The sequence below is a fragment of the Ambystoma mexicanum genome, chromosome 5p (assembly GCF_040938575.1).
Source record: "Ambystoma mexicanum isolate Mex_15411 chromosome 5p, UKY_AmexF1_1, whole genome shotgun sequence".
Taxonomy (NCBI): domain Eukaryota; kingdom Metazoa; phylum Chordata; class Amphibia; order Caudata; family Ambystomatidae; genus Ambystoma; species Ambystoma mexicanum.
Genome location: NC_090930.1, coordinates 968,823,738 through 968,848,125, shown reverse-complemented (window position 1 = coordinate 968,848,125; position 24,388 = coordinate 968,823,738). Strand labels below are relative to the sequence as shown.

The 24,388-nt window shown below is 43.4% G+C and overlaps 1 protein-coding gene across 1 annotated transcript in view; it reads left to right on the top strand.

Annotated features, from left to right (window-relative positions):
• The window catches only part of ABCA13 (ATP binding cassette subfamily A member 13), a 2,251,223-nt gene that overhangs the window by 307,922 nt on the left and 1,918,913 nt on the right, over positions 1–24,388 (top strand). The window contains exon 12 of the mRNA XM_069613428.1: positions 19,450–19,627. Coding sequence (XP_069469529.1) covers positions 19,450–19,627 — 178 coding nt within the window. The remainder of the gene's footprint in view (positions 1–19,449; positions 19,628–24,388) is intronic.

The window sequence follows — 24,388 nt, the reverse complement described above, 5'->3', positions numbered from 1 at the left end:
TGCCGATTTCTCCACCACCATAGCTGAGTCACAAACCACATTCATGCCGGACGATTGTCTAATTAAGGAGCAGAAATACATTGTATTCAACAGATGCCTGGAAGAGATTATACTGATGCTGAAATGTGTATATCCAGTGAGGAGGAAAATATGCGGGGAGACATTGGTGAATGTGACTCATGTATTACAAGGCACTAACTTGAAAATCCAAGCCACCTGTGCCCACCTCCATGATATATTTTCATGGTCTGCTCAACCGATGCTGGGCAAAGTGCCAGCTGGAAATCAACTGTTTTCCGCAGCTCTACTTTTCAGTGGTTCGACCTTCAGTAAGTTGTCCAGTTTCTGTCAATTTGTGGGACTTAAGTTTCTTTCTAAAACGCAGTACTACACATATCAAAGATAATTTGTATTCCCCGCTATTAGTCAAGCCTGGAAAATTGAACAAATGTCAATTGAAAGGACTTTCTCTGGCAAACGGTTCAGGCTAGCTGGCAACTGACAGTGGGACAGCCCTGGATTTTCAGCTAAGTACTGCACATGCCACTTTCAGGACATGGAAACTAAAAAAATGGTTAATTTGGAGATCGTCCAGGTGACCCAATGTAAATCCTCAGTGGCCATGGAGAAACTTGGTTTCATAAAATCCCTTGAACATCTTCAATGGAGGGGAATGCAAATAGACCTCATAGCCACTGACAGACGTTTCAATAGCCAAGGCCATGCAAGAGCAGTTTCCAAACATTCACCATCAATTTGATGGATGGCATGTTGCCAAATCAATCAATAAAAAAAATCACAGCTGCTGGTAAAAAAAAGGGTTCTAAAAATATTTTATGGTGGTCCCAGTTTTTCAGCAACCATCTTTGGTGGAGCTCCAAAACATCTTATGGGTCTGTGGAAATTCAACTAGAAAAAAGGCGCTCATTGATGTACCACTATTTCAACGTTCACTCATGGACAGAAAACCAACATTTTCACCAATGCGCACATGGACCTTTATCGGAGGAACAGGAACACAAGAAGTGGTTGGTTCCATCTTCACCTCCACACAAAGCTCTTGAGAAGATTGTGTTTGATAAAACTCTTTCAAGAGACGTGAAGGGACTCGGAGTTCTGTCACACCAGAGATTTGGAGGTGCTCCACAATATGTGCCTAAAGTACAGGCCCAAGAGGTTGCATTTCAGCATAGACGGTATGCAATATCGAACATTACCAGCCGTATTAGCGCATAATGAGAATCTATGGCAGAGAACAATGGAGAACTGCAGGAAACTTTGGAATGCATCGCTACATATTGGCCTTTTCAAAACGAAGCAAAAAATGGATTGCCAAGCCGATATACCAGGAAATGGAATTTGATTTTGTGAAAGATCTCACTTTGACTGTGTTAGCCATGCATACTTATGGAATCGATCCTGATTTTGTTCCTAGGACACATAGATTGCCACAAAACATTGCAAACGAGCCCTGTCCACAAAAAGCGGAACTCGTTGAATAGTTGGCGGTTTAAATGATTAGCAGTGGTGTGTATGTTCCACAATGTTTGTTCATTGTACATGACCAATGGAAATCTATTTAACTTGAATTTCAAAGCTAATAAACATTTTAAGAAGTATTAAGCGTGAAAATTGTCTTTTCAAATGTATACTCTGTCAATTTTTTGGGAAATAATTGCTTGTTGGAGGATGACATACAGTGTAACTCTGTGTTTTCCCCCTTCCCGCTTTCGGCAAGCCCTTGTGGGTCCTTCACTGAGCAGGGCACGGGAGGTTCAGATGGATATCAGCATGAAAGCAATTGTGGGGTCTTCAGTTGCCTTAGCATGCACATGTCCAAATCGACAGAATAAAAACGTGTCCCACTAGGGAATGAGACCTAAGCTAAATAACAAACTTGGCATGCAAGAACTAATGACTGTAAGCAAAACACTGCATGAAAGGGGGCTGTTGGTGTGAATTAGGTGCATTCTGACCTATATTTTTATGGGGGCATTTGTTAGGGGTCGTTCCTTTTGGATGCATCATCGGAAGGGAAGATGTTTGATTTGCGGACTTTGTAGTCTTACGATTTCAAACAGAGTGCGAATAGGTGTTATTGTTACCGAAATCTATGACCACTCTATATTTGGTATATGTCAGGTGAATGTGAGGTGGTGCGAGGGTAGGGTCTGTTGACCAGATGAGTTCAAAGGCAATAGGGGGCATGGGCTTAGGGGACCACGCCTGGCAGGGAGGGGGTGGAAAGGCCATGAGTCGGACAGCAGGCCTTGGTCTCACATTTTTGTATGAGCACATTTTGTCAAGGCTCGATACTCGCTAAAACGAATAGCAGCATTTCTGTGAGAACAGGAGACGCACTGAGCTGACAGAGGAGAGGTGGTGGGGGCTGGCTGTGCATGGCGCTGGGAGAGGGAGGGTGAACATTTCGCGAGAATGGTGCAGGGGCAGGATATACTGCCTCTCCTCCAACATTTGTTAGTGCATGGGAAGTTCAGTAGAGATGGAAGGGCACTTGGATTTATGACTTGTCAATGTCTCAAAGTATTCACCATAGACAACCATTGGTGGATGCCAGCAAACAATTAGTTTATTTTCTGAACATAGTTTGAATGCCACTTTGGACGGCAGGTCTAATCTCTGCGTTTGATGTTGCTTGTGGGCTTCTCACTACGAGGCACCCTGCACAGTATGATTTTGATTTGCGGCTTTCCTTCACCAAAAGGAAACTTAGCATACACTCTCCTAAGAAGGCACAATTGTTCGTCCTTGGAAGAAAGGGAGGATTTGCTATGGATTGAAGGACGGGAGGTGTGTAATACCCACAAAAATGATCTGGTTCACCATTTTAAAACTGGACAAAGGAACATGTAAATTCATTTCATGAAAACCGTTGATCTGAACGGACACTCTGCGTTATGCCAAGAGAATGGAAATACCAACTATGTACGTTTTACTGAAGTTGGGGCACATTGGTTGGGGAATCTAGTGATGACATGTAAACACAACCTGTATGTATTTTTCTTTGTACCAGGCACACGGGCAGTCTAGCACCGAAATGTGTGTAGTCCATGTATGGGTTCCGCCAGGTTCCACCAACGCAAAGTTTGTTGCTAATATTTCGTTATGTTGCCACCCATGTGTTGTTCGAAATCTTCTGTCAGCTTCCGCAGCCGCCTCCCATTGTGAGCTAAACATACTCCACAGTACTAACCTCCCAAGCACATCTTAGACTCCAATTTACCATGATGTTTTCTCTGTTTGCATTGTATCTGGTTTGTGTTTATTATTAGGTTTCCCCTGGTGCAGAATTAAAGGGTAAATCGATACATTTGAATTGTCAGGAACTGCCGGTGGAAACTATGGGACGGCTGGAGGCATTGACTTACACATGGTATGTTCTAGTCCTCAACAGACATGGCGTCCTGCCCTATAAGTTCCGACTCTGACCCCACAGCCGGTGTGTTGTATTTGTTTTCTTCCGCTTACTACGCTCCGTTACTCTAGTTGCGATAATCTTGTATTAGCACTCTTCCTTCTCTGGTTTTTTTTTTGTCCCTCCTTAGCTTTTTCCATCCTTTCTGCCTTCCGTGTCTACTCTCTCTGAATTCTGCTTTCTGCCTTTCTTGCTCCTCCTTCGGTTTCTATTCTTTCATGGCGCCTGTCCGTTCGTGCTCCGCTGCCCTTGCCCGCCTTGGACGTAAGCAGCGTTTGCTTTCCATTTTATTTACTTAGTGTTTCCTTTCATGGCACCTGGCCGCTCGGGCTCCGCTGCCCTCGCCCGCCTTGGACGTAAGCAGCGTTTGCTTTCCTATTCTTTTCTTCGCCATCCCTTTCACGGCGCCTGTCCGTTCTTGCTCTGCTGCCCCTGCACACCTTAGACGTGAGTGGCAATTTGTTCCATCTGCATACTCTGGCTACCTTTTTGCATAGAGCCTGCTCACGTCTAGGGTGCACCCGCTATCATTTCTATCCATATTTCTTCCTACGTGACTGTGCCTGCCTGTGTATTCTTTAACAACTGTCTGTTCCTTGAGGCTTTCTCTTACCTGTTCTCAGTTTCCCTTCCTCCTGATATTATTCCTTCTGTCCTTCCTCTGTGTTTCTTCTTACCCGGGATCCTCTATACCTGATTTAAGTCTAGTCATCCAGTTGGGCACTATTTCTTTTCTGGACTTTGCTCTTTGGATACATGCACCATCACTGAGAACCACCATCATCTCCAGGGTTTTTTCTGCCTTCCGGCTTTTTCCCTGGGAGCGAGGCCGGCCCCCCGGGGTCCCCCGAGGGCAGATTCTCATTTCTGCCAAGGGGGCCTCCGGAGGGGCCAGACCTTATTTACATGAGTGAAAGGGACAGGAACTCAAGCTTCAGACTCCCAAAAAGGAGGAGGATCGGAAAAGGACTGAAGCGGTTCTTAAGGATCTCACTTCCGAGGAATCAGGTGAGGAGAAGAGGGAGGTAGACCCTGAGCCTGACATGAATAAAGAACGGCTACTGAAATATATTTCTCTTATGTTTTCTACACAGATACATCCTGCCTTTCTGCGAATGTCATCATTTCCAGATACCAAGTGATGGCTTCTTCAACAGGCACTGGCAGATGAACCTAAATGGCTGGATTACAATCATTATTTTTTTGGGGCGATCGCCTGGGACTGCCCCCCCCCACCTCCCTTTGGCAGTGCCAGATATAAGGAGCAACCTGACATTGTTTACGGTGATCTAGCAAGAAGTTGATGCCGAAGCCTTGCGTTTCAAGGTGCGTCCAATGCGCTTCTTCTACCGAAAGGAACACAGTGTGACTCGTGATAAAAATTTGATTTTTGAAAATAACAAAATAAAAAATTTGGTTGAAAATGGAAATTGGCAGATGTTCTCAGAGCGTTTATTGTGAAATAAAAGCACATTATAAATTGCACAGTATTGGTGTTTCCTTTAAAAATAGTGTTATAGTGGGACATGCTGTGAGGGGAGTTTTCTTGATATTTCGGGTTCTGCGTCAACTAACCTCAAGACGTAGGTGATAACTGGGCGCGTTTGGCTACGCTACACACTAACGTCATGAAAATAGGTGGAGAATATCGCTAGGAATAGTGATGTCATCTTCAGGGGCAGGGGATATGATTTAGTGCCGCGAGGGCAGTTCACCTTAGGGCGATGCAGCAACTGATAAGATTAGCACAAGATGGCTGCACCCTGCTGCCTGATTTCACATGTGTGAAAGTGAGAAACTACGGTAAGGTGCATAGTAAATGTTTTAACGATCTATCAACATATGCTTAAAAACACATGCCCGAACGCTTGGGCCAATAATATTTTTGAGTGCACTATTCCTTTAATCAGTCTACCTGCAGCCTCACAATTTATAACAAAGTAGGAATAGATACAGTGCAGCTCACAAAGGGCCTAATTACAAGTTTGGCAGTATTGTCTCTGAAAATGCTGGCAAACTCTAATACCATTAGCGCATGTGCTAACGTAAAGGGTCTGCATCAGTCAGTCATCCAGACTCCTCAGTTATTTCACATTTCAGCGTGGAACCAAACTGTGCTGCAATTTCATATTACAACATGCAGCAATTACCGTGTGCACTAATGCTTTTGGTTGGGGGGTATGTACATCCAAACAAAATCAGGCGGAAGAGTAGAGGTCCACTTCTTATTTTCTGAATTTGGTGGAATGATCAAACATCTGGTATTCTAAAGCACCAGATATTTTTCACCTACTGCCAAACTTGTCATCAGGCTCAGAGTCTGTGTTCTCATTTAATCATGCCCCTGAATCGGAAAGTAAACCTGGTTTCTTGTTATATCTTTTTGGCCAGTACTGTTCATACACACTTATTGCTCACGTATACTTGGATTCTCCAATGCCCCCCCCCCCCGCGCCCCTTCTCAGTGCACTTCAGCTGATGCTTCTGGCAAGGACTGTTTGCCTGTGTAACAGCTCATCGGGCAGCCCTGCACTCCCTCCAGCATGCCTCATGTCACGGACAACTAGCAGGACTTCACTTGTTGATCCTTTCAAAAGTAAAATTGAGTCTCGCTTTTGGAATGAGCTAGACTTAGACATAATCAATACCCACTGGAATTCTCCAATCAATATTCCATATGTATGTCCTCAAAACATGACTGGCTTTTACTGTTTGATGTGCTGGTGTGCCCAAATCGTATCACCCATTTCAGACTAGTTTCCACTGTTAATGTTATGTTATGTTACTTGGCATTTATATAGCGCTCTATATATTATTGGTATGATCTCAAAGCGCTGGTAGGTTGAATGCCCTCGGGAACCGCAGTTCAGGTCAGTAGAGAGCAAAGGTGTCATAGAGTGCGTGGGTGCACCTGTTATGTGTGCAGCTGATGTGATTGTCGGATGGTAGCTGAATCTTAGCATTAGGTGTGGTGTTGAAGATATTAGTTGAATGTGTTTGCAGTCTGGTGGGTGGACATCCAGACTGGGTTCGGCTGCATTAGGCATGACGATGCTTATGTCAGAAGCTAGGCCAGAATGTCATGGGAAAGCTGCGTTTATTAGGGTGATGAGGTGTTCATGGGGTAGTGTTTGTATGTGAATAGGTAGGCCCAATTTATCAGGGGTATACCTGTGTTCTAGTTGTGTGATGGTGCATAGTAGGGAGTAGGAGTAGTGATGTGATATGGAATGATGGTTCATCGTTAGAGCACCTGAGACCAGGCACGTGCACAGGATGGCAGGGGACACATCGGCATACTGACACAGCGACAGTGGGTCGGTTTTGCGGTGACAGGAGGGGGCATATGGATATGTAGCAACAGCATGGGGGACAAGAAAGCAGAGGACACAGTGACACATGGGCACACACGATGACACAAGGCTTGGGTAATACATTGGGATACATAGCAACATCACGGGAACAGGGTGGCAGGGAGCACAGCAACTCACAAACCCACAGTGACCGGGTTTACAGCGATAGGATGGGACATAGGAATATATAACAACTGTATGGGGGACAAGAAAGCAGGGTACACAGACATGTGCAGGGTGGGCACATACAGGGAGCATCCATTCCATCGATGAATCAATCTATTTATTCAATTTCTTCATCCATTCATTCCATGTATTCATTTCATCAGTGCATCCATCCGTTTTTCATTTCTCCATCCATTCCATCCATTTGTTCCATCCGAAGCCTTCTATCACTTCCATCAATTCCATTCTATCCAATTATTCCATACATCTATTCCATCCATCAATTCTATATACATACATTTCATCCATTCCATCCATCAATTACATATACATACATTCCATTCATTCCACATGTATCCATGCCATCCATTCTATCCATTTATTCTGCATGTGTCCATCCATTTTATTAATTCCATCCTTTCTATCCATCCCATCCATTCCATTCCTTCCATTCGATCCAAACATCCAATCCATCTCATCCATTCCATCCATTTCCTCTGTTATATCAATTTCATCTATTCTATCCATTTCATCCTTTCTATCCATTCCATCCATTTTGTGTTCATCCATTTCATCAATTCCATTCCATCTATTCCATCTATCCATTCCATCAAGTCGTCCACTCCTTCCGTTCCATCCAACTATCAATTCCATATACATAGATTCCATCCATCCGTCCACTCTATCCATTCCATCCATTTCATCCATCAATTCCATATACATAAATTCTATCCATTCCATCCATTCATCAATTTAATATACATACCTTCCATTCATTCCACATGCATCCATGCCATCTATTTATTCTTCAAGCGTCCATTCATTCCATCATTTCAATCTATTCCATCCATCCATTCCATCTATCCATTCCATCGATTCCATCCATCCATTCTAACCATCCATTCTATCTATTCCGTCCATTCTATTAATTTCATCCATTATATCTATTTCACCCATTCCATATACCTTCAATTTATTCCACATGCTTCCATCCATTCCATTCATTCCATCCCATTCGTCTGTTCCATCCATCCCTTCCATCCACTCCACACTTTCACCCACTACATCCATTTTATCCCTCAGTCCTATCTATCCTTTCTATCTTGTGGGTAAGATCTAAAGATCATTGTTCAGTGTTCATATGTGGTTGTCTATAGTTGAATCAGTGGGCGTATTCATTGAAGACAAGGTTGGGAGTCTCATTGTGTATTTAGTCATTGGGTTGTTACTGTATGTATTACCTTGGGCATTGGAAAGACATTATCAAGTACCCTACCCCATCATTCAATATTCAATATACATTGCAATCTTTTTGTGTGGGAGTGTAGGGGTAGGGAGTTTGACTTGAAAATCGTTTAATCTATGCTCTGTGATGAAACCTTGCATGTCGTCATTTTTCCCCGAGGGGGGAAGTCCGTTCCCATGAGGCCAGGGAGGTGAGACTTCTACCCGATAGTCCCCCTGGTGGTGGTACTCACAGGGTGGATTTCTTGGGGAGTGATCACCATGTGGGAGTAGGGACAACTATTCCGGAAGAACAGGGTATACATCCCATCAATCCCCCTCACCTAACTCTCCTTTAGCTTGCCATCCCATGTGTATGCGTCCTGTACGTATAAGTAGCAGTACTGAGGAGGTGCAGAGGCATAAAGAGCGAACCTCAAAACACTATGGAGCAGTCTGGTGTTTCAGTAGTTCTGATTGGCCAAAGCCAATATAAATAAGAGGGAAAACCAAGCCAGGAGTAGCACAATCCCAGGAGGATCCGTGAGCCTGGAGGATGTTCAGCATGGAGCAGAGAGAAAGCAGCTGACCAGCACGCAAGAACGGGAGAAGAGGCGTCCCTACCCGGTCTGCAGTACCCTGGCCGACCGGAAAGCTGGAAAAGAGGAAGTCCAACAGAATGGCGACATCAGACCACGCGGTCATGGAGAGACTCGCCACCCGCCCAGCCCCAAGCACTGGAGAGCTGCTGCAGCCGTCGCACAAGCAGAGAGAAAGTGCGAGAAGCCAAATGGAGCAACAAAAGTGCTTGCAACCGGTAAACATGATTTGACAGAGACCCAAAAGGTGCAAGGACTGTTGGGGGAAGAAAGGGCTAGAAGGCCAGAAACCAGGGTCATGGACCCATACATAACTTTAGAGTCAGCCTTTAGTAATCTGAGACACGATAGTACCTGGCAGGGTAATGAACCAGGTCTATGACCAACAAGATATAAAGAGGAGAGAAGGGTCTGGGACCCACAAAGGAAGGAAGAGGTAATCACAACCTCTTTTCGTCATCACAGTACCTTAGAAGAAAGTAAACCATGGCGTGCCAACATGGGTCTGGGACCCGCACCCACATAGGAAGTGCATCACAATCACAGTTCCTCGTGACAGTACCTGGTAAGGAAGTAAACTAGGTCTGCCAACATGGGTATGGGACCCGCACCCAAAATAAGAAACTTGGGAAGGGACTGGGGAAGGGAGTCATTCCCTCTATTACAGTGAAACTGCAAGCCAAGGGAGATCGGGGGAGGGAAGCCATACCCGCCGGTGTTGTGTACCGTGAAGTCAAGAGAGATCAGGAGAAAGAAGCCATACACCCTTGTGTGCACTGTGAAGCCAAGAGAGGTCAGGAGAAGAAAGTCCTACCCACTCATGTTGTGTACTGTGAAACCAAACAGAAGAAAGCCCAGGGAAGGGAGTCATTCCCCTGGCATTGTGCAAGTGTTAAGAGCAAAATACCTGGAGAAAGGAAACATTCTCCAGGAAACCAATAGTGAAGAAAACTATGGGCAACAATGAATGATGTTTGAGTTGGAACTTTACTTTTTGAATGGGATCTGAGGACTGTACATTATCACAAACTGGAACCTTGTTTTGTATTTTGGAAAGGAACTGAGACCTAGGGAAGGGAGTCATTCTCTCGAGCGAAGATTCCACCTGCGATTGGAACTAAAGTCTGCTATCCAGAAGAAGGGAGCCATTCTTCTGGACCAAGAAGATCCACTATACCTTTAGTATTAGTTACGTGTGAGAGACAGAAGTAGACGTTTTGACACAAGTCAGTGGACTCTTCATTTACTTTGACATTTTGACTGAATCCTTAGTTCCTTATTTTAGGCAGGAAACCCCTCCTAGAGTTGGGGGGAGATAGGCTTCCTCTTTATTTTGATTAAGTGAATGTTTATGCCAAAAGTCATGCCAGCTCTGTCAGTCTCCTCATTCTGCACTCTTACAACTCATTGAGCAGAGGTTCAACAGTGCCTCTCTTATACTTTATATCAGGCCCATCATTGATTACTACAGAAAGATGTTGCATCCATTTTTAGCAGTTGTATCTCTAGCCCTGTACCCCAAAATGTCTATATATTTCTCACTTCATTACCACAACTCTCATTATTTTCTTTTGTCAATCACAATAATCCATTCATCCTGATACTCTTCTGAATTCCTAGAACAATGCAAATCTGCTAGAAGTCACGTCGAAGGTTTCACTCAAAAGCCACAATTTGCACAATCCCCCAAGATTCTCTTCAACCCAACGCAATTAATTTAGATAATTCCACTCGTATATTTTCTGTTAGAATGTTCAGGAAAAGAAAAACAGGGATTGCCCAAAGACAATTGCATTTTGGCCAATCAGAGTGGCCTTACATTTCTGTCCACGAAGTTGGATCGAAAGCAGATGCTTCGTTTGCCCATCAGAGCAGGCAGAATTAGTTGAGGGGCATCTCTTACAATAAGCTAGTCTGTGGGATTTTGAATGAAGGGAAGCTATGCCTAGTGGGGATGCATTGATAATGAAGCATACAATCATGTACTACCAGGTGTTTTGTCTAAATTTGTGGCAGAGGGCCTTTGTAATGGCATTAATCAAGATGGCCGCCATTACGGATGCTCATTTTGTTTTTGAGCTGTATCTGCTTTTAGGTTAGTGCTATGAAAAATGTGCTTCATAGGTTTTTTTAAGCATAGTCAAAGGAATAGAAAAGTTGATATAATGATTTTTTGATATCTTTTACCGTTTCCGAGATATAGCCTCATAAATTATTGATGCTTCATCGCAAGCCTGTATGCTCACTAAAGTAGAAATCTTAAAATAACTTACAACTTTCTCATTGAAATAGACTATTTATTAAAACTACCATAGCTATTTACATTTGAAGAGAAATTAAGGGTTCACGGGTCATCATCTGAGTCCCAGAGTTCATTTTCATCATCTAGAAAATTCTTGTCATCAAAGCTCTTCGTCGCCACCACACTTACATAGTTCTGTGTACCTTAGTGACTGAACTTGTCATTTGCAATGCACAGCACACTGTCCTTTGATGCACGCACACCGTACCAGCTGAATATTTGATTGCGGTGCACATGGAAGCATACACATAGTAGGAGAATATTGAATATCTGCCTTCTCTGATCCGAATTGTGATAGCCCTGGGAGATCATGGTGTTGTTGATCAGCGCATCGCCACTCCATCAACTGGTAATGAGTTCTTAACATATATCGTATTAGCGAGGATCTTGTCGGCAGCAGATTTTCACTTTGCATCTCCTGTTTTTGTGAACATCCACCAGCATTGTTGACCAATTTCCGAAATCCTTGTCCCCGGTATGCAGACTGGACAAATTAATCGCTCTATCAATTGTTCATCTTCCTTCCTAAATTCTTGTAAGTCTTCCCAAAGCTTCAAGGAATCTTTTTTTCTGAAGTCTTGAAAACTTTCCAGAAATATAGTTTTCCTTTGTTAGTACAGAGCCCGGTAACATCACACCCTGGAAGGACATGAAGGCCTTGTAATGTCTGCACTTTTATAGGCCCTAAACCAGGAGTACACAAGTTATATACATTTGAGATCTATAAATCTTATTAGTTCCAATTCCTGTGCAAACATGCTGTCAGATGGGAAAAACAGTGACCACCACACTGAAAAGAGAAAAACATTGGTATCAGGTGAAAATATGTGGAGGCTAGTAGCATGATGATGTGATGCATAAAGGAGTGAATAATTATTTTTGTGCCTTCCTCCTCGTGTGCTTTCAATGTCTCCAACATCATTTCCATCTGACGACTTGGCTTCATTTCTCCAACTAGCTGCCAGGCTTCTTTGTATCCTCTGTGCATGCAGAATTGCTTTAATTGAGAGGTAAGCTGGTAACTCATCTTTAGTTTTAGAATACAATAGGAGGGTTCTCATGGAAAATGTTTCAATATTTATACAATTCATGATTTTGCACTCAGGTGTTGCTTTTCCTGCTATTCTCCTTAGCATGAAGTTCTTGAGTGAATTTTCTAGGTTGGTATCAAATGCTAAATGAGTCATCATACTTGAGCAGATACGTTTCTATTTTCTTGTTGAATACAATTTCAAGGTCATGGAATGTGTTTGCATATGACGGTTTCTGCAGTTCATGCAATTCTGCCTTTCCATCAAGGGCAGCTGCTGAATATGTTTGCTCTGATACAGATAATCTAACCTTAGTAACAAATGAAGATACCCATGTCATGTTGTTAAACACTCTGTATGTTGTTCCTCTTCCAGTATCTTCATTAGCTTGCTTTTATTGCAGCTAAAATCATTGTACTATCTAAGTTGAGCATTGAAAGAGGTACTGCAGAGAATTCATAATTACTCAAGCATTGCTGTAGATCAATATGAAATGATATATTTTATTTGTATCGTGCTTGTACACAAGTGTTTCAGAGCGCGACAAGGCAAGGGAGGGGAACAAGGGAGAACACAGCACAACATAAAAACGATCTTACTAGGCCCAGTGACATTGAGAACGCGCAAGTGCATGGGAAAGGGAAAAAGTGCATGTAAGGGGGAGAGTGGAAAGTGCAGAAGCAGAGGAGCGCAGATAAATAAAATAAATATAAAATTGAGGCAAACTGTGGTAGTGCAGCCAGCAAGTGGCAAGTGCTCTGTTTAAGGCAGCAGACTGGGTAAGTCTGAATAAGTGCAGAAAAAGAAGAAAAATGGGGCGACTGTATGGGTACAGGTACAGTCTCCAATGCAAGGGGTGGCCAGGAGGCAGTGCAGGAAGGTGGCAGGGTGAGCGGGTACCTGGGCCCAGGAGACAGGGCCAGGTGGACAGTGCCAAGAGAGCAGATCAGCAGGGGAGAAGGGGAGCGAAGGCAGAAGAAAAGAGGAAGGTTTTGAGGTGCTCCCGGAACCGGAAATGGTTCTCCTCAAGTTTTAAAGTGGCAGGGAGGCTGTTCCAGAGGGAGGCCCCAGCCGAAGATGGAGATCTACCCCCAGCTCGTTTCTTTGAAAAACGACTGACCCTGAGGGAGTTAGAGGTAGAGGAGCGAAGAGCTCGAGAGGGGAGGTATTTGCAGATGGATAGCTGAAGGTATTTTGGACCCAGGCTCCAGAAAGCCTTGTGGACAATGCAGAGCATTTTGAATTTAATCCTTGCATCCACTGGGAGCCAATGGAGAGGTTTCAAAGCTGGAGAGATACGATCCCAGGGCTTGAGGCCAAGGACAAGTCTTGCAGTCCTGTTCTGGATAAGTTGTAGAGGGCAGAGAGTAGAGGCAGGTAGATTTAGAAAGAGGTTGTTACAATAGTCCAAGCTAGAGAGAACCAGAGGTTGGGATACCATGAGCTTCTGGGGGAAGGAGAGGAAAGGCAGAATACCTCTGAGGAGGTGCAGTCGGAAGTTTGACATTTTAGAGACATCAGAGATATGGGCCGAGAAGGAAAGTGTGGAGTCAAAGATGACGCCAAGGTTATTAACCTCACAGGTAGGAGTAGGAGGAGGGCCAAAGGAGGCCGGCCAGAGAGTGAGGGAAAAGGATGGAGATGGTGTGCCGATGAGGAGGATCTCCGTCTTGCTGGCATTCAGACAAAGATCATTGGCGGCACACCAATTTTGAATGGCATTTAGGCAGTCAGAGATGAGAGAGAGAGGGAGAGGAGGTGGCTGGGGGCAGCCGGAAAATGAGTTGAGTGTCATCAGCCTAGCACTGGAAATTTGAGCAGAAAATGGCAATGCAGTGAGCGAGAGTTGCCAGGTATTGGTTGAAAAGCCAGGGTGAGAGGTTAGACCCCTGGGGAACCCCACAGGTGGAGAGGAAGATAGATGATAGGAACGACCCCAGTTGGACCTGGGAGGGTCGATAGGATCACTCTGTGAAGCAATCTGCAAACATGTGCACAAAGAACTATCTGCCCTCAACTGCACTATGCTGTCTGATTCTTTTGTCTTATAAACGTTGCATGCACTTTTACTCTTTCTTCATTGGTGCCCACAGGCTACAACTGGATGATTCAATCCGGTCTTCTGTAAAGCTGTTGGCAACCTTTTTCTGTCATTCTTGACGTGTCCTTCTGAATTCTTTCATCAAAAGCTGCCTTCATCGTGATGTTTGAGTTCTGTTTCATCATGATTCACAGGATTAGTCAATGTCATGATCGACTTGTAGATCTGTTGAACATTCCTTTTCTGTGTGTTCCTTTGTATGCTGTTAAATTGTGATGGTCTGACCGTTCATAATCTGTGATTCATACAATTGCTTTTGCTTCTGTAAACAGCCCTGACAGCTCAGGAGAGACTTAAAATAATTGTGCTAGAACCTGTTTCTTTTGAGTAATATAAACCACAACACCAAGTACTTTCATTGCCCTGTTTTGATTTTCCAGAGCTTCATCTAAATGTAAAGCACAAGAGGGTACTTTAGTCTTGCTTATTACTCAATTGCTTTTCTGAAACGCATTCCAAATGTCAAGGTTTTTGCTTCCAATCTGTTTCATTTCTGCTATGTACCATGCTATCATACTTGCATAGTTTATCAAATCGAGGGCCAAAATGTACTTAAACTCTTCAAGTGATACAAGGTATAAATCCCAGTTTGCAGTTCAGATGGATCTGATGAATAAAAACATTGTGGTACACCATATGTATGTACCAAAGAGCAATTCTGATTGTTAGTTTTTCTTGAGATTATTTAGCCTCAAATGCTTCCATTTTGGCTATCACATTCAAATTTGTCAGAATTGTTGCAACGTAATTATGGACTGATTTTGTTTCTTGGGAATCATCCACTTGTAAACTTTTAAATAATGTCTTACCCTCAGGGTCCAACCTTTCCTTGATTTCAGCATTCTCTTTATAGAATTCATCAACGATGCATTTGAAAAGTGCAAGCTTTAGTGACGTGTGGGGTTCAGGTGCTGTCCTTAGTAACTTCCCTGATAGAATCTTTGACACAGCCTTTGCATCATAAAGTACAGTCAAGGTGGCTTTAATGCCTGCACCATCCAAGAAAGAACTAATAACTCAAATCATCACCATTATTATATGTAGCTCTCCTGGTCTAAGAATGTAGTTCTTTGACAAGTCTTTCTTAGTGATAGCTACTTTTAAATGGCCAAGATCCAATGTTACAACTGTTTCTGATTCTGGGGTTTGTTTGTTGTTTGTTTGTCTATTTGATATAGCACAAAACCAAACCCGCAGGTAGCCGGGCGAAAACATTACAAGTATACTTGAGAACTTAGTTACAGTGACCTACATAGAAATAAGCAGTGGGAACAGTTCAACAACATTATCGTCTGCATGTGCTTATGCAGTTGAAGCCGGGTGTTTGGAAGCAGAAGAAATAGGCAGCGGGACCATTCAGTGACATTGCAGTTTGAGTGTATTTGAGCAGTTGAGTGCCAGGTGAAAGAGGCAAGGGAGAACTGAGTGGCAATCAGCCATAGGAGGTAGTACCAGGGGTGACAACAGATGTTATTTTATCCAACTTCTTGCTGAATGAGAGCTGTGTTTGTATGCTTGTTGGGCTGGCATATATGAGTGGGAGTACATAGATGCTAGTTTCCTTTGTTGCAGGATCACTTATAATGGAATTGTAAGCTGACAAAGTCAGAACTGTAGTGAGTGGTTCTGACTCTGTTTTACGTTCATCAGTCTTGGTTTCTTCAGTGAGATTACAATGTGTATCAAGCAACTTTTCACCAAAACATTCTTGAAAATCACTCAATGCAAGACTTCTGCCATCTTCCAAAGTAGGTCCTCAAGACTGTCAAGCAATCTAAAATAACCTTATTCCTCTGTGCATAATCAGTGATTTGACTGCTTACAAGGTTCTGTGGTCTACACTCTTTGGGAATGTTGCAAGACATGACCTCAGACAGAGACTGAGGAATCTTCTGCAGTGATCAAAGTGATATTGGCCCTGATATTTCAATTTGGTTTAGGACATCTGACTCCTCCTTCTCCTGATAAACCACCATAACTGTACCGTGCAAAATTCCTTTATCGTACGGAGTATCCTCAAGGAAGTCAATGATGTTAGCAGAACAATAAACAAATCTGACCAACTCTGAGGGAATATAAGATCCTCCGCACTCATCCATGCAGGTTATTACCTCTATGGCTATCTGTGTCACAAACCGAAGTAGCTGATTCCATTGTGAGCCTAAGTGCCACTTGCAATGGCATTTCACAGGTGTGCTTGTGTAGGAAGCTTGCTGTGGTGGTAGCATTTCATGTGAAATATCTGTGACAATTTATGAGCCCTGGTCATTACAGTGGTATCCTGCTTTTCTGAATAACTTTTCATTTCCATCTGTCCTTGACAGCATCACTTGTAACAAAGAACAACTTCCTTTGCAACAATATCTGCCAAGTTCACTTCTTCAAACCATTCAGTGAATTTCTATTCTTCACAAGTTAGTAGGCCTCTCTGTAAATTCGTACCTGCTTCAAGAAGGGTTCTCATATTTTTCTCAATATCCTCAAATTCTTCTTCTGCATGAGATCTGCTGTTACTTTCAGTGACTCGTAGTGGTTAATTTACCCTTTTAGGATTACTAAAAAAAATGCCAATACATTCAAGCTCTTCTTCTATGAAACTTTTGATTTGTTTTCTTGTTTTCATGTATTCTTCTCAACCATTTTTAGCTGCACTCACTTTTCCTGTAAAGTTGCCAAATCGTAAACTTACATTCATGGATTTGTTATTGCTCCACTCAACTCTCTTCTTAATACACTCTAAAACCTCTTCATAACATTTTGGATTAACCAGGGGCGATTTCTTTCTTTACTGAATCAAGATACACAAGGAAAGTCCATTATCCATGTTTTTTGGGCTGATTGAGAAAGTTCTACTTTTAAATGACTGTTGAAATCTGGAGGTATCGAAATTTTGAAAAAAAGGATTTTACTGGAAGATAGAACCAAAATTCATGCTTCAGCTACTCTTAAATGCTGGTCATATTTTCTTGCCAATTACCAGACCCTGTAACAAAATAGAAGGATTTTTTTTTTCTTTTTTCGCCATCATGAAAAATGAACTTAAAACAGAAACTTCTGAACAATAAGAGATATCCAATTCTTTTAAGGACCTTCTCTATTCAGTTTTTATGGTGAACAATAAAGGTCAGTTGAACATATTTGATAGGATCACTCTGAAAGGAGTTATATATCAAATTCTGGTTCATACATTGTAGCGGAGGCCATCTTGGATTATTGTATTTATTTATTGGACATTTGTATGGCGCCTATACACATTTCCAGGTGTCACAAGACAAGATTGGGGGTTGGGGACACGGTTACCAGAAAAGAATAACACAAATGGTTATATTGGCCATGTGACAATCCTATCGTGCAAGTGCATGAAAAAAATGGTAAGTGCAAAGGGGAGTGGCTAGAGGGAGAAGTGCAGGAGTGTGGTGCCCCAAGGTTGGCGGCAGGAAAGTGAAAGGCAGGCCAAAGCAGCAAGGGCAAGAGGGGGGAAGGGAAGATGAGTGCGATGGACAGGGACAACCAGGTTGGGCTTGTCAGGGTAAGGGCTGATAGGGGGTGGTCTGGCTCCTTTATGACTCCGAAGTGTAACCAGGCCCAAGTCGCAGTGGCAGCGGGAGAGGTACATGGGAGAGGGAAGGAAGAGGAGAACAGGGAACGTCTTGAGAAGTTTCCAGAACTTAAGGAAATCCGGCTCAAGTATGGGGGGGCAGGGAGGCCGTTCCTTAGGGAGGAACCAGCCAAGGAAAGGGATCTTCCTCCCACTCTCTGCTTGGAGAAACGTTTGACCTGCAGGGAGTTGGAGCCAGAGGACTGAAGGACTTTGGCTGGGAGTTATTCAGGATGGGAAAGCTGGATGTAGAGATGTCACACAGGCCCTTTGCCACAAATTCAGACAAAAACCTGGTAATACATGATTATATGCTTCATTTGCAATGCACCCCCGGTATTCATATCTTTCCTTCATTCAAAATCCCACAGAATTACATATGCCCCTCCTAATATTTTGTTACTCTGACTGGAATGTTTTGTGTGCCTTTGTCTTCGACCAGCACATATTAACCTCTCTGTAAGGTTATTTGTCTTGATGCTGAGATGATAGTCCAACCACAGTGCAGGATATTCATTTTCGGGCATGATTGTGGAGAAGATGCGGGATGCAGTGCAGTGTAAGGGTGTGCGGGCCACCAGTTTTCTCCTGCAATGCAGCCATGATTTTCTTGTCCTGGTTGACACAGGCCTGGTATCCTCTTGATACCATTCAGAATGACATTTTGCTTCCTGTCACTCTCTCAGTACTTTGACACAGACTGGCATTTATCCTAACCAAAAAACAAGTTTTGCTTTTTGTGAGCTACAAGATAAGTGCCATTGGTTTTGGTTTTCAGCATATTATAATCTGTCTTGGTGGGGAGGGTGCAATTTACAACACCCCCACAACCCCTGCTCACCTAGTTGGGCATTTTCATTCTAGTCAGGCTTTTGTAATATGTGCATTCAGCATTTTATTCGTTTTTTTCCCCTGTGATACCAATAAGATGTCCCTAATCTGCTAGCAAACCCCATGGAATGAGAGTAGGAATATGTACCAAAAATACAGAGATCAAGAATCATCATCTGTGGATGAGATGTCCATCGGTTGAACATCAACACTGGACGGGTGTTTTGGGGCCTCCTCACCCAACCCCTTTTCCTCCTTGAGGGTTTTGAACTGGGATCTGGGCCAGACCCTCCCTCCCCCCCATGGGTGCCTGCAGCTTTCACTGCTGCCTCGGCGGCCGTGTCACGCCTTGGAGGCAGGTAAACCCTTTGGGCCATAGGAGCCACTATCGTAGGATTGGCACCTACTGCCGCTGTGGTAGTCACAGTAGGTGCCTAGGAATTTATTGGCAAGGACTTTGGCTGTGCTGGTTGAGTCTGCTTGGGCGCGTGTGGTAAAAATCCGAAGATGGCTGCCAGAGGCGGGGCTTTGGGAGAGGACTGTCGTTGAATGGAGTCAGTATGACGAAGAGGAGAGTGATTTGTTTAGAGGAGAAATACAGTTTTGGAATGAAAGTGAAACTGGTTTATCTTTTACCGAGGATTCCCAGCCTGACGATGGGGAATATTCATGACCATGTGAATCCATGCCAGATCCCATGCTGGAGAATAATAATGACTTGCACGCAGAAGCTGTGTGTATGTGTGTGTTCTGTTGTCACCTAAACTACTGACCTCAGTTTGCTCATTGAAATTCCTTTTGTCTTTTAGCTTTTGGGCACCAGCCAGTCCAGGAGATCCACCTTCGGTTCCTTGCACTCCCTGATCATGGCAGTCTGCAAAGAGGAGTCCAACTTCTTCAGCAATGACAATATGTTCAATAGTATGCCACAAATCACTGACATACTGAAGAAGGACATGGACAAATACAGCATCCCAGAAGACTCAAGTAAGGCCCAGCATCCAATTAATTTGAATCTGTGTTTACATTTATTGGGGACATGGTGCTTCGATCAGAAACACGTACAGGTAGATGGAAGCGTGAAGTAGGCTGGGCAGTGCCGCAAGTAGGTGCCTTGCAAAAGAGTAGTGAGCAAAGAGCACAGAACCACTTGATGACCAATTACAGCAGAACATGTACAAGGGAAATTAGTAATTCACCTGCAGAATACCCAATGCCCTTTCATAGGTATATGCTGTTTGCTGAATCCCTAGGCTTTGCTAGGGAGGGCTGTGGGGGGACTACAGACCCACGTCTTTGGTGGTAGCCGTGGATAGAAGCTCAGGGGCTACAACCAAAAGGCTAGCTAGCCCCAAGTCCCAACATTAGCGTAGCCGTGGATCCTTTCCAGACCTAACAACACCCCTGCTAGAACTAATGAAAACTGAAACAAATATGTTTCTTGTATGGAAAAAACTGGCAATATTACGTGTATCTCCCAAATGATACCCTGAGGTTTATTGGTGTACCATGGTTGGGTTTTAGGGTCACACTATATAGCATATATTAAGATAACCATTACTCTGCATTGCCATGCACAGTATATACCGCTTTTTGTATCCATGGGTACTCATATGAAAACGAAAGCGTAAATGATTATTTCACACAAATACCAAAGAATCACCTTTCCTTTCAGGCACACATTTATGTGTTCAGTTATCATCATGGATATTATATTAAAGATATCTATTGTAAATAGGGGCTGTGCTCACTCAACTTTTAAATGCAATCTGGACTGACAAATATGCAGCTAAACCGAGCTCGTTACATGTACATATATGTGCATTTTTACTCATGCATATAAAATGGACACATACTGTAAACCTGTCTAGCGTTTAGTATTTGGTTGGTATGCGAGCAGAGGCTTACCCCAAATCAACATTACTCTTATTCCCCTGTTCATTTGCAGGTATTCCACAAAGACAATTTGTGGTTTGTAAAACCACAGCCTGTTTTCAACACTGATGTAAAAATTCGGATTCGCTGGCATCTGAAAGAAGTGGGTAATGACGATAAAACAACCCAGGGGGAGGGAAAATGCCTGGCTACATTTCTTATCGTCAAAAATAAAATGCAAGCTTTGCTGAGATGTTGCAGAAGTCAGATTGCACTATATGTGTCTGCCTTCACACCTTGCTCTGCACACCTGAAGCAGACTATTATTCCAAGCTTCAAAATCACAGACAAGGGAAAATAACTGCTCTATCCATAATCTAACCCTCCTCTCTCCCCAATGGCCAGCAAATATTTATGGGTCATCTCATCAAAATGTCAGTCGGTCGGGGGAAGATGAACTTCTTTTTGACTGCCCCCAGCTGGATTGCTATCATGGTGTCGGTCGCTGCCACATCTAACTCACCATTTATGTTCGGCCTATTGAAAATGATCCTTGAAATCCTCACTTCAAAGTATGTTTTCCATATTTATGATGTGGGCGGTTGGACAGGAATACCTAAAAAAACAAGTTAGTTCCAGGATGGGCAAAAATAACCGTACTAGAAAAGGGGAGAAATGTGTGTTTCCCATGGGAGAATGACTGTCTCCAGCAGAAGAAATATGTGTTCTATTTCTAGTGTGGGTGCACAATGCATGGCGAACGTTGGAAACTTGTGTTTCTATTTCCAGCACGAGTGCTTGTGATAAAAATAGAAAACACGGGTTCATAGTCATTGCATCGACTGCCAAACCGTGGAATGCCATACCATGGAAAAAAATGCATCGCCAAAAAAAGCATCCAATGCATTTTTTTTTTTAACGGGGGGTGGGGGAGTTCAACCACCCAACCCCTTTTTTTAACCTTTAAAACCCAAAATAATGAAACGAAACACTTTACCATTGAAAAAAATGTATTTGATGCTTTTTTTTGTCGGTACATTTTTTTCAATGGTATGGCATTCGACTGTTTGCAGTCGATGCATTGACCAAATACCGAAAACAAGTATAAAGCATCATCTAACTTTACCCAGCGTGGCCCTACCAGTCCCAGGCAGGCTCGAGGGCATGTTTCACTGCCATGTGAGATGGCAGTCTGTTGCCCTTCACAGGAACCTTTCTTCAGTGATTCTCAAGCTGATGGTTTGCTTAACATGTTTGAAAGTTCAAGAGACCTGGATCACCCCACTATTCTGATATCTTGGTTTTTTTCCTCAAATTGGTTTGTCGAAGACTGCTGCCCAGTTGTGGAGCACTGCTCTAAGGGCTCCAGGGATATCAAAAGTCATGTATGGCCTCTATTGCCTTAAATAGTGTATCTTTCTCCAATAACCAGAACAAGGCACACGTTTGATTCCGGGGCTAAAATTGCCGAGTTCAGCGCTCTACAGAGAACACCAGTGGAAGGCATTATTTCACTAACTACATACAGGAAACAATGTACAATCTATTTTATGGTGTAGTTATAGAATCTGGAAGCACTTTTGAACTCTGTAGCATGATGATATAAGGTTTGTGAAAGCATTATGCTCTTTCACATCTAGAGGCCAAAGATCCTTTAAAGTCATCAGTGTCCTCGCCTGGTTGGAACTACTGCAAAACCCTGTCGTGGTCATAATTATAATGAGGCGATATTAACCGAGGTGCAGGGCCGAAGTTGTCAGTAATGGCCCATCGCCCCAAGTTAAGGGCACGAGTGAAACGAGGGTCCCTTAATGAGGGTAGCAATGCTGTTACCGACAGGGTCGGCCCACCGCCTCCTTTAGTATCGCCATTAGCACCCGTGTAGTTTTCCTATAAGGGAGCTAATGGTGTGCTTTTTTTATTTTTTGAAGGAAGAAACCTACCTTTGTGGGGCAGATTGGCTCTGGCGGTGCTGTCGGGGAAGTCCATTTTCCATGTTGATGACTATGATGTTATCAACATGAACAGCAGACTTTCCGAAGAGTAGCACTGCCAGAGCTGAGCCGCACTACGAAGGTAAATTTCGTTTTTATTTTCCTTTTGGAAAAAAGCACACCATTAGGACCCGTGTAGAAAACTACACGGTGCTAAATGGTGAACAGGGTGCAGGGAAGGGAAGCACCCGTCACCAATGAGAATGCCCAGAATGCAGGCTTTCCTTAGTGAATACAGCCTGAGTTCCGAGCATTTTTATTGGTGGATGGCACCTCCAAGGGGGCTAATAGGCACTTAATCTTATCCTCCTCCCTCTCTTGGGGTGTTCTGATGTGTTGATTTCAAGTAACCTTCTGATGTGCCTTTATATTGTGAATTGTCCTCTTTGTGCTGTTGACCGTTCCCTCAAGGTCCAACATGCTTTGTCTCAATATGGTCAGAACTGAGTTAGTGATGCTCTGAATTATGTTACTTGCTCGTAATATTCTTGAAATGTGCCCTACCGAGTAGAGGAAAGTTCCAAATTACCAGTTGAGCTAAGATACCTTCCCATAAATGTTGGGCCTTTTTCCTTCCTATCAGGATGCTGTGTCACATTGCTATGCTCTAAATTCGGAGGTTAGGGCAGTTTCTTTACTTTGCCGCCTGTTTTTGTTTATGAACTCATTTATTTTGGTCATGGGTCTCTGGAAGCACACAGGGTCTGTTTCATGTGGTGTAGGGAAGCAACACACTATCGTGGATCTGAATTATTTTCCAAAAGGAGCATAAAACAATGTTCAAACAGAAATAATATTTATATATTTATTTATTTGAATTTATAAAGTCCACTAGCAGCCCAGGGGCATTGAGGCGCTCTTACAACAGTGACTTAGTGACATGTTGCATGTTGCATAGGTTGCTTACTGGTTACATACGGCGTAGCAAGTTAAGTTTACATTGGTAGCAGCGTTTTACAAACGACTTGGTTACAAGAAGAGTGGCAGTTTTACAGGCAGGACATTTCTAAACATTTGGTGTCCTGTGGAGTAGACACTGGCAGGTTCAGACAAACAGTAGTGTTTTAATTGCTTTGCGGAAGGCTATGTGGGAAGATATTCCTCTGAGGTTATATGGCAAGGAGTTCTACTGGGTCGTGGCAATGAAAGGGAAGCTGGATTCTCCAGCCTGTGTGCTTATGACCTTGGGCACTGAGAGTAGGTTGGTGTATGGGGTTTTGCTTGGTCTCCCTGTGAGTGACTTGGTAATTCTTTGTGATCGGTATTGAGGGGCTGCGTGGTGGATACATCTGTGAGTGAGGGCCAATGTTTTGAAGATGATGCGTTCTTTAATGGGCCGCCAGTGGGTTTGTTTCCTGGCAGCTGAAATGTGAGGCCTTTTTTGGACAATTTGAAGTTTTTCAATATTCCTGGTCAGCGGCATTGCAGTAGTCAAGCCGGCCCCCGATTATCGCTCTGGTTAGGGGTCAGGCAGTTTTGCTTAGTCAGAAAGGGTCTGGCTGTGTTGAGTATTTTAGAGTGGAAGACTGCAGAAAAGGCAATGGCATTTAGCTGTCTCGTCATAAAGAGGTTGGAGTCTAGGTAAAAACGGTTTTAACGGCCTGGGACACTGTGATTTTTGTGTTGTCAATGGTGAAGAGATTGTATAGGATGTCAAGTTTCTTTAATGTTTCGGGTGAGCCGATTAGGAGTAGTTCAGTTTTGTCTCCGTTTAGACAGAGCCAGTTCTCTGCCATCCAGGTTTGGATAGTACAGTAGGCAGCGTTTAGGGTTTTAGAGTCGGACTCATGGTCCCCTGATAGAGCCAGGAGGACCTGTGTGTTGTCAGCGTAGTTTGTATATGTGATGCCTACTGAGTCCAGGATGTGGCCTGGTGAAA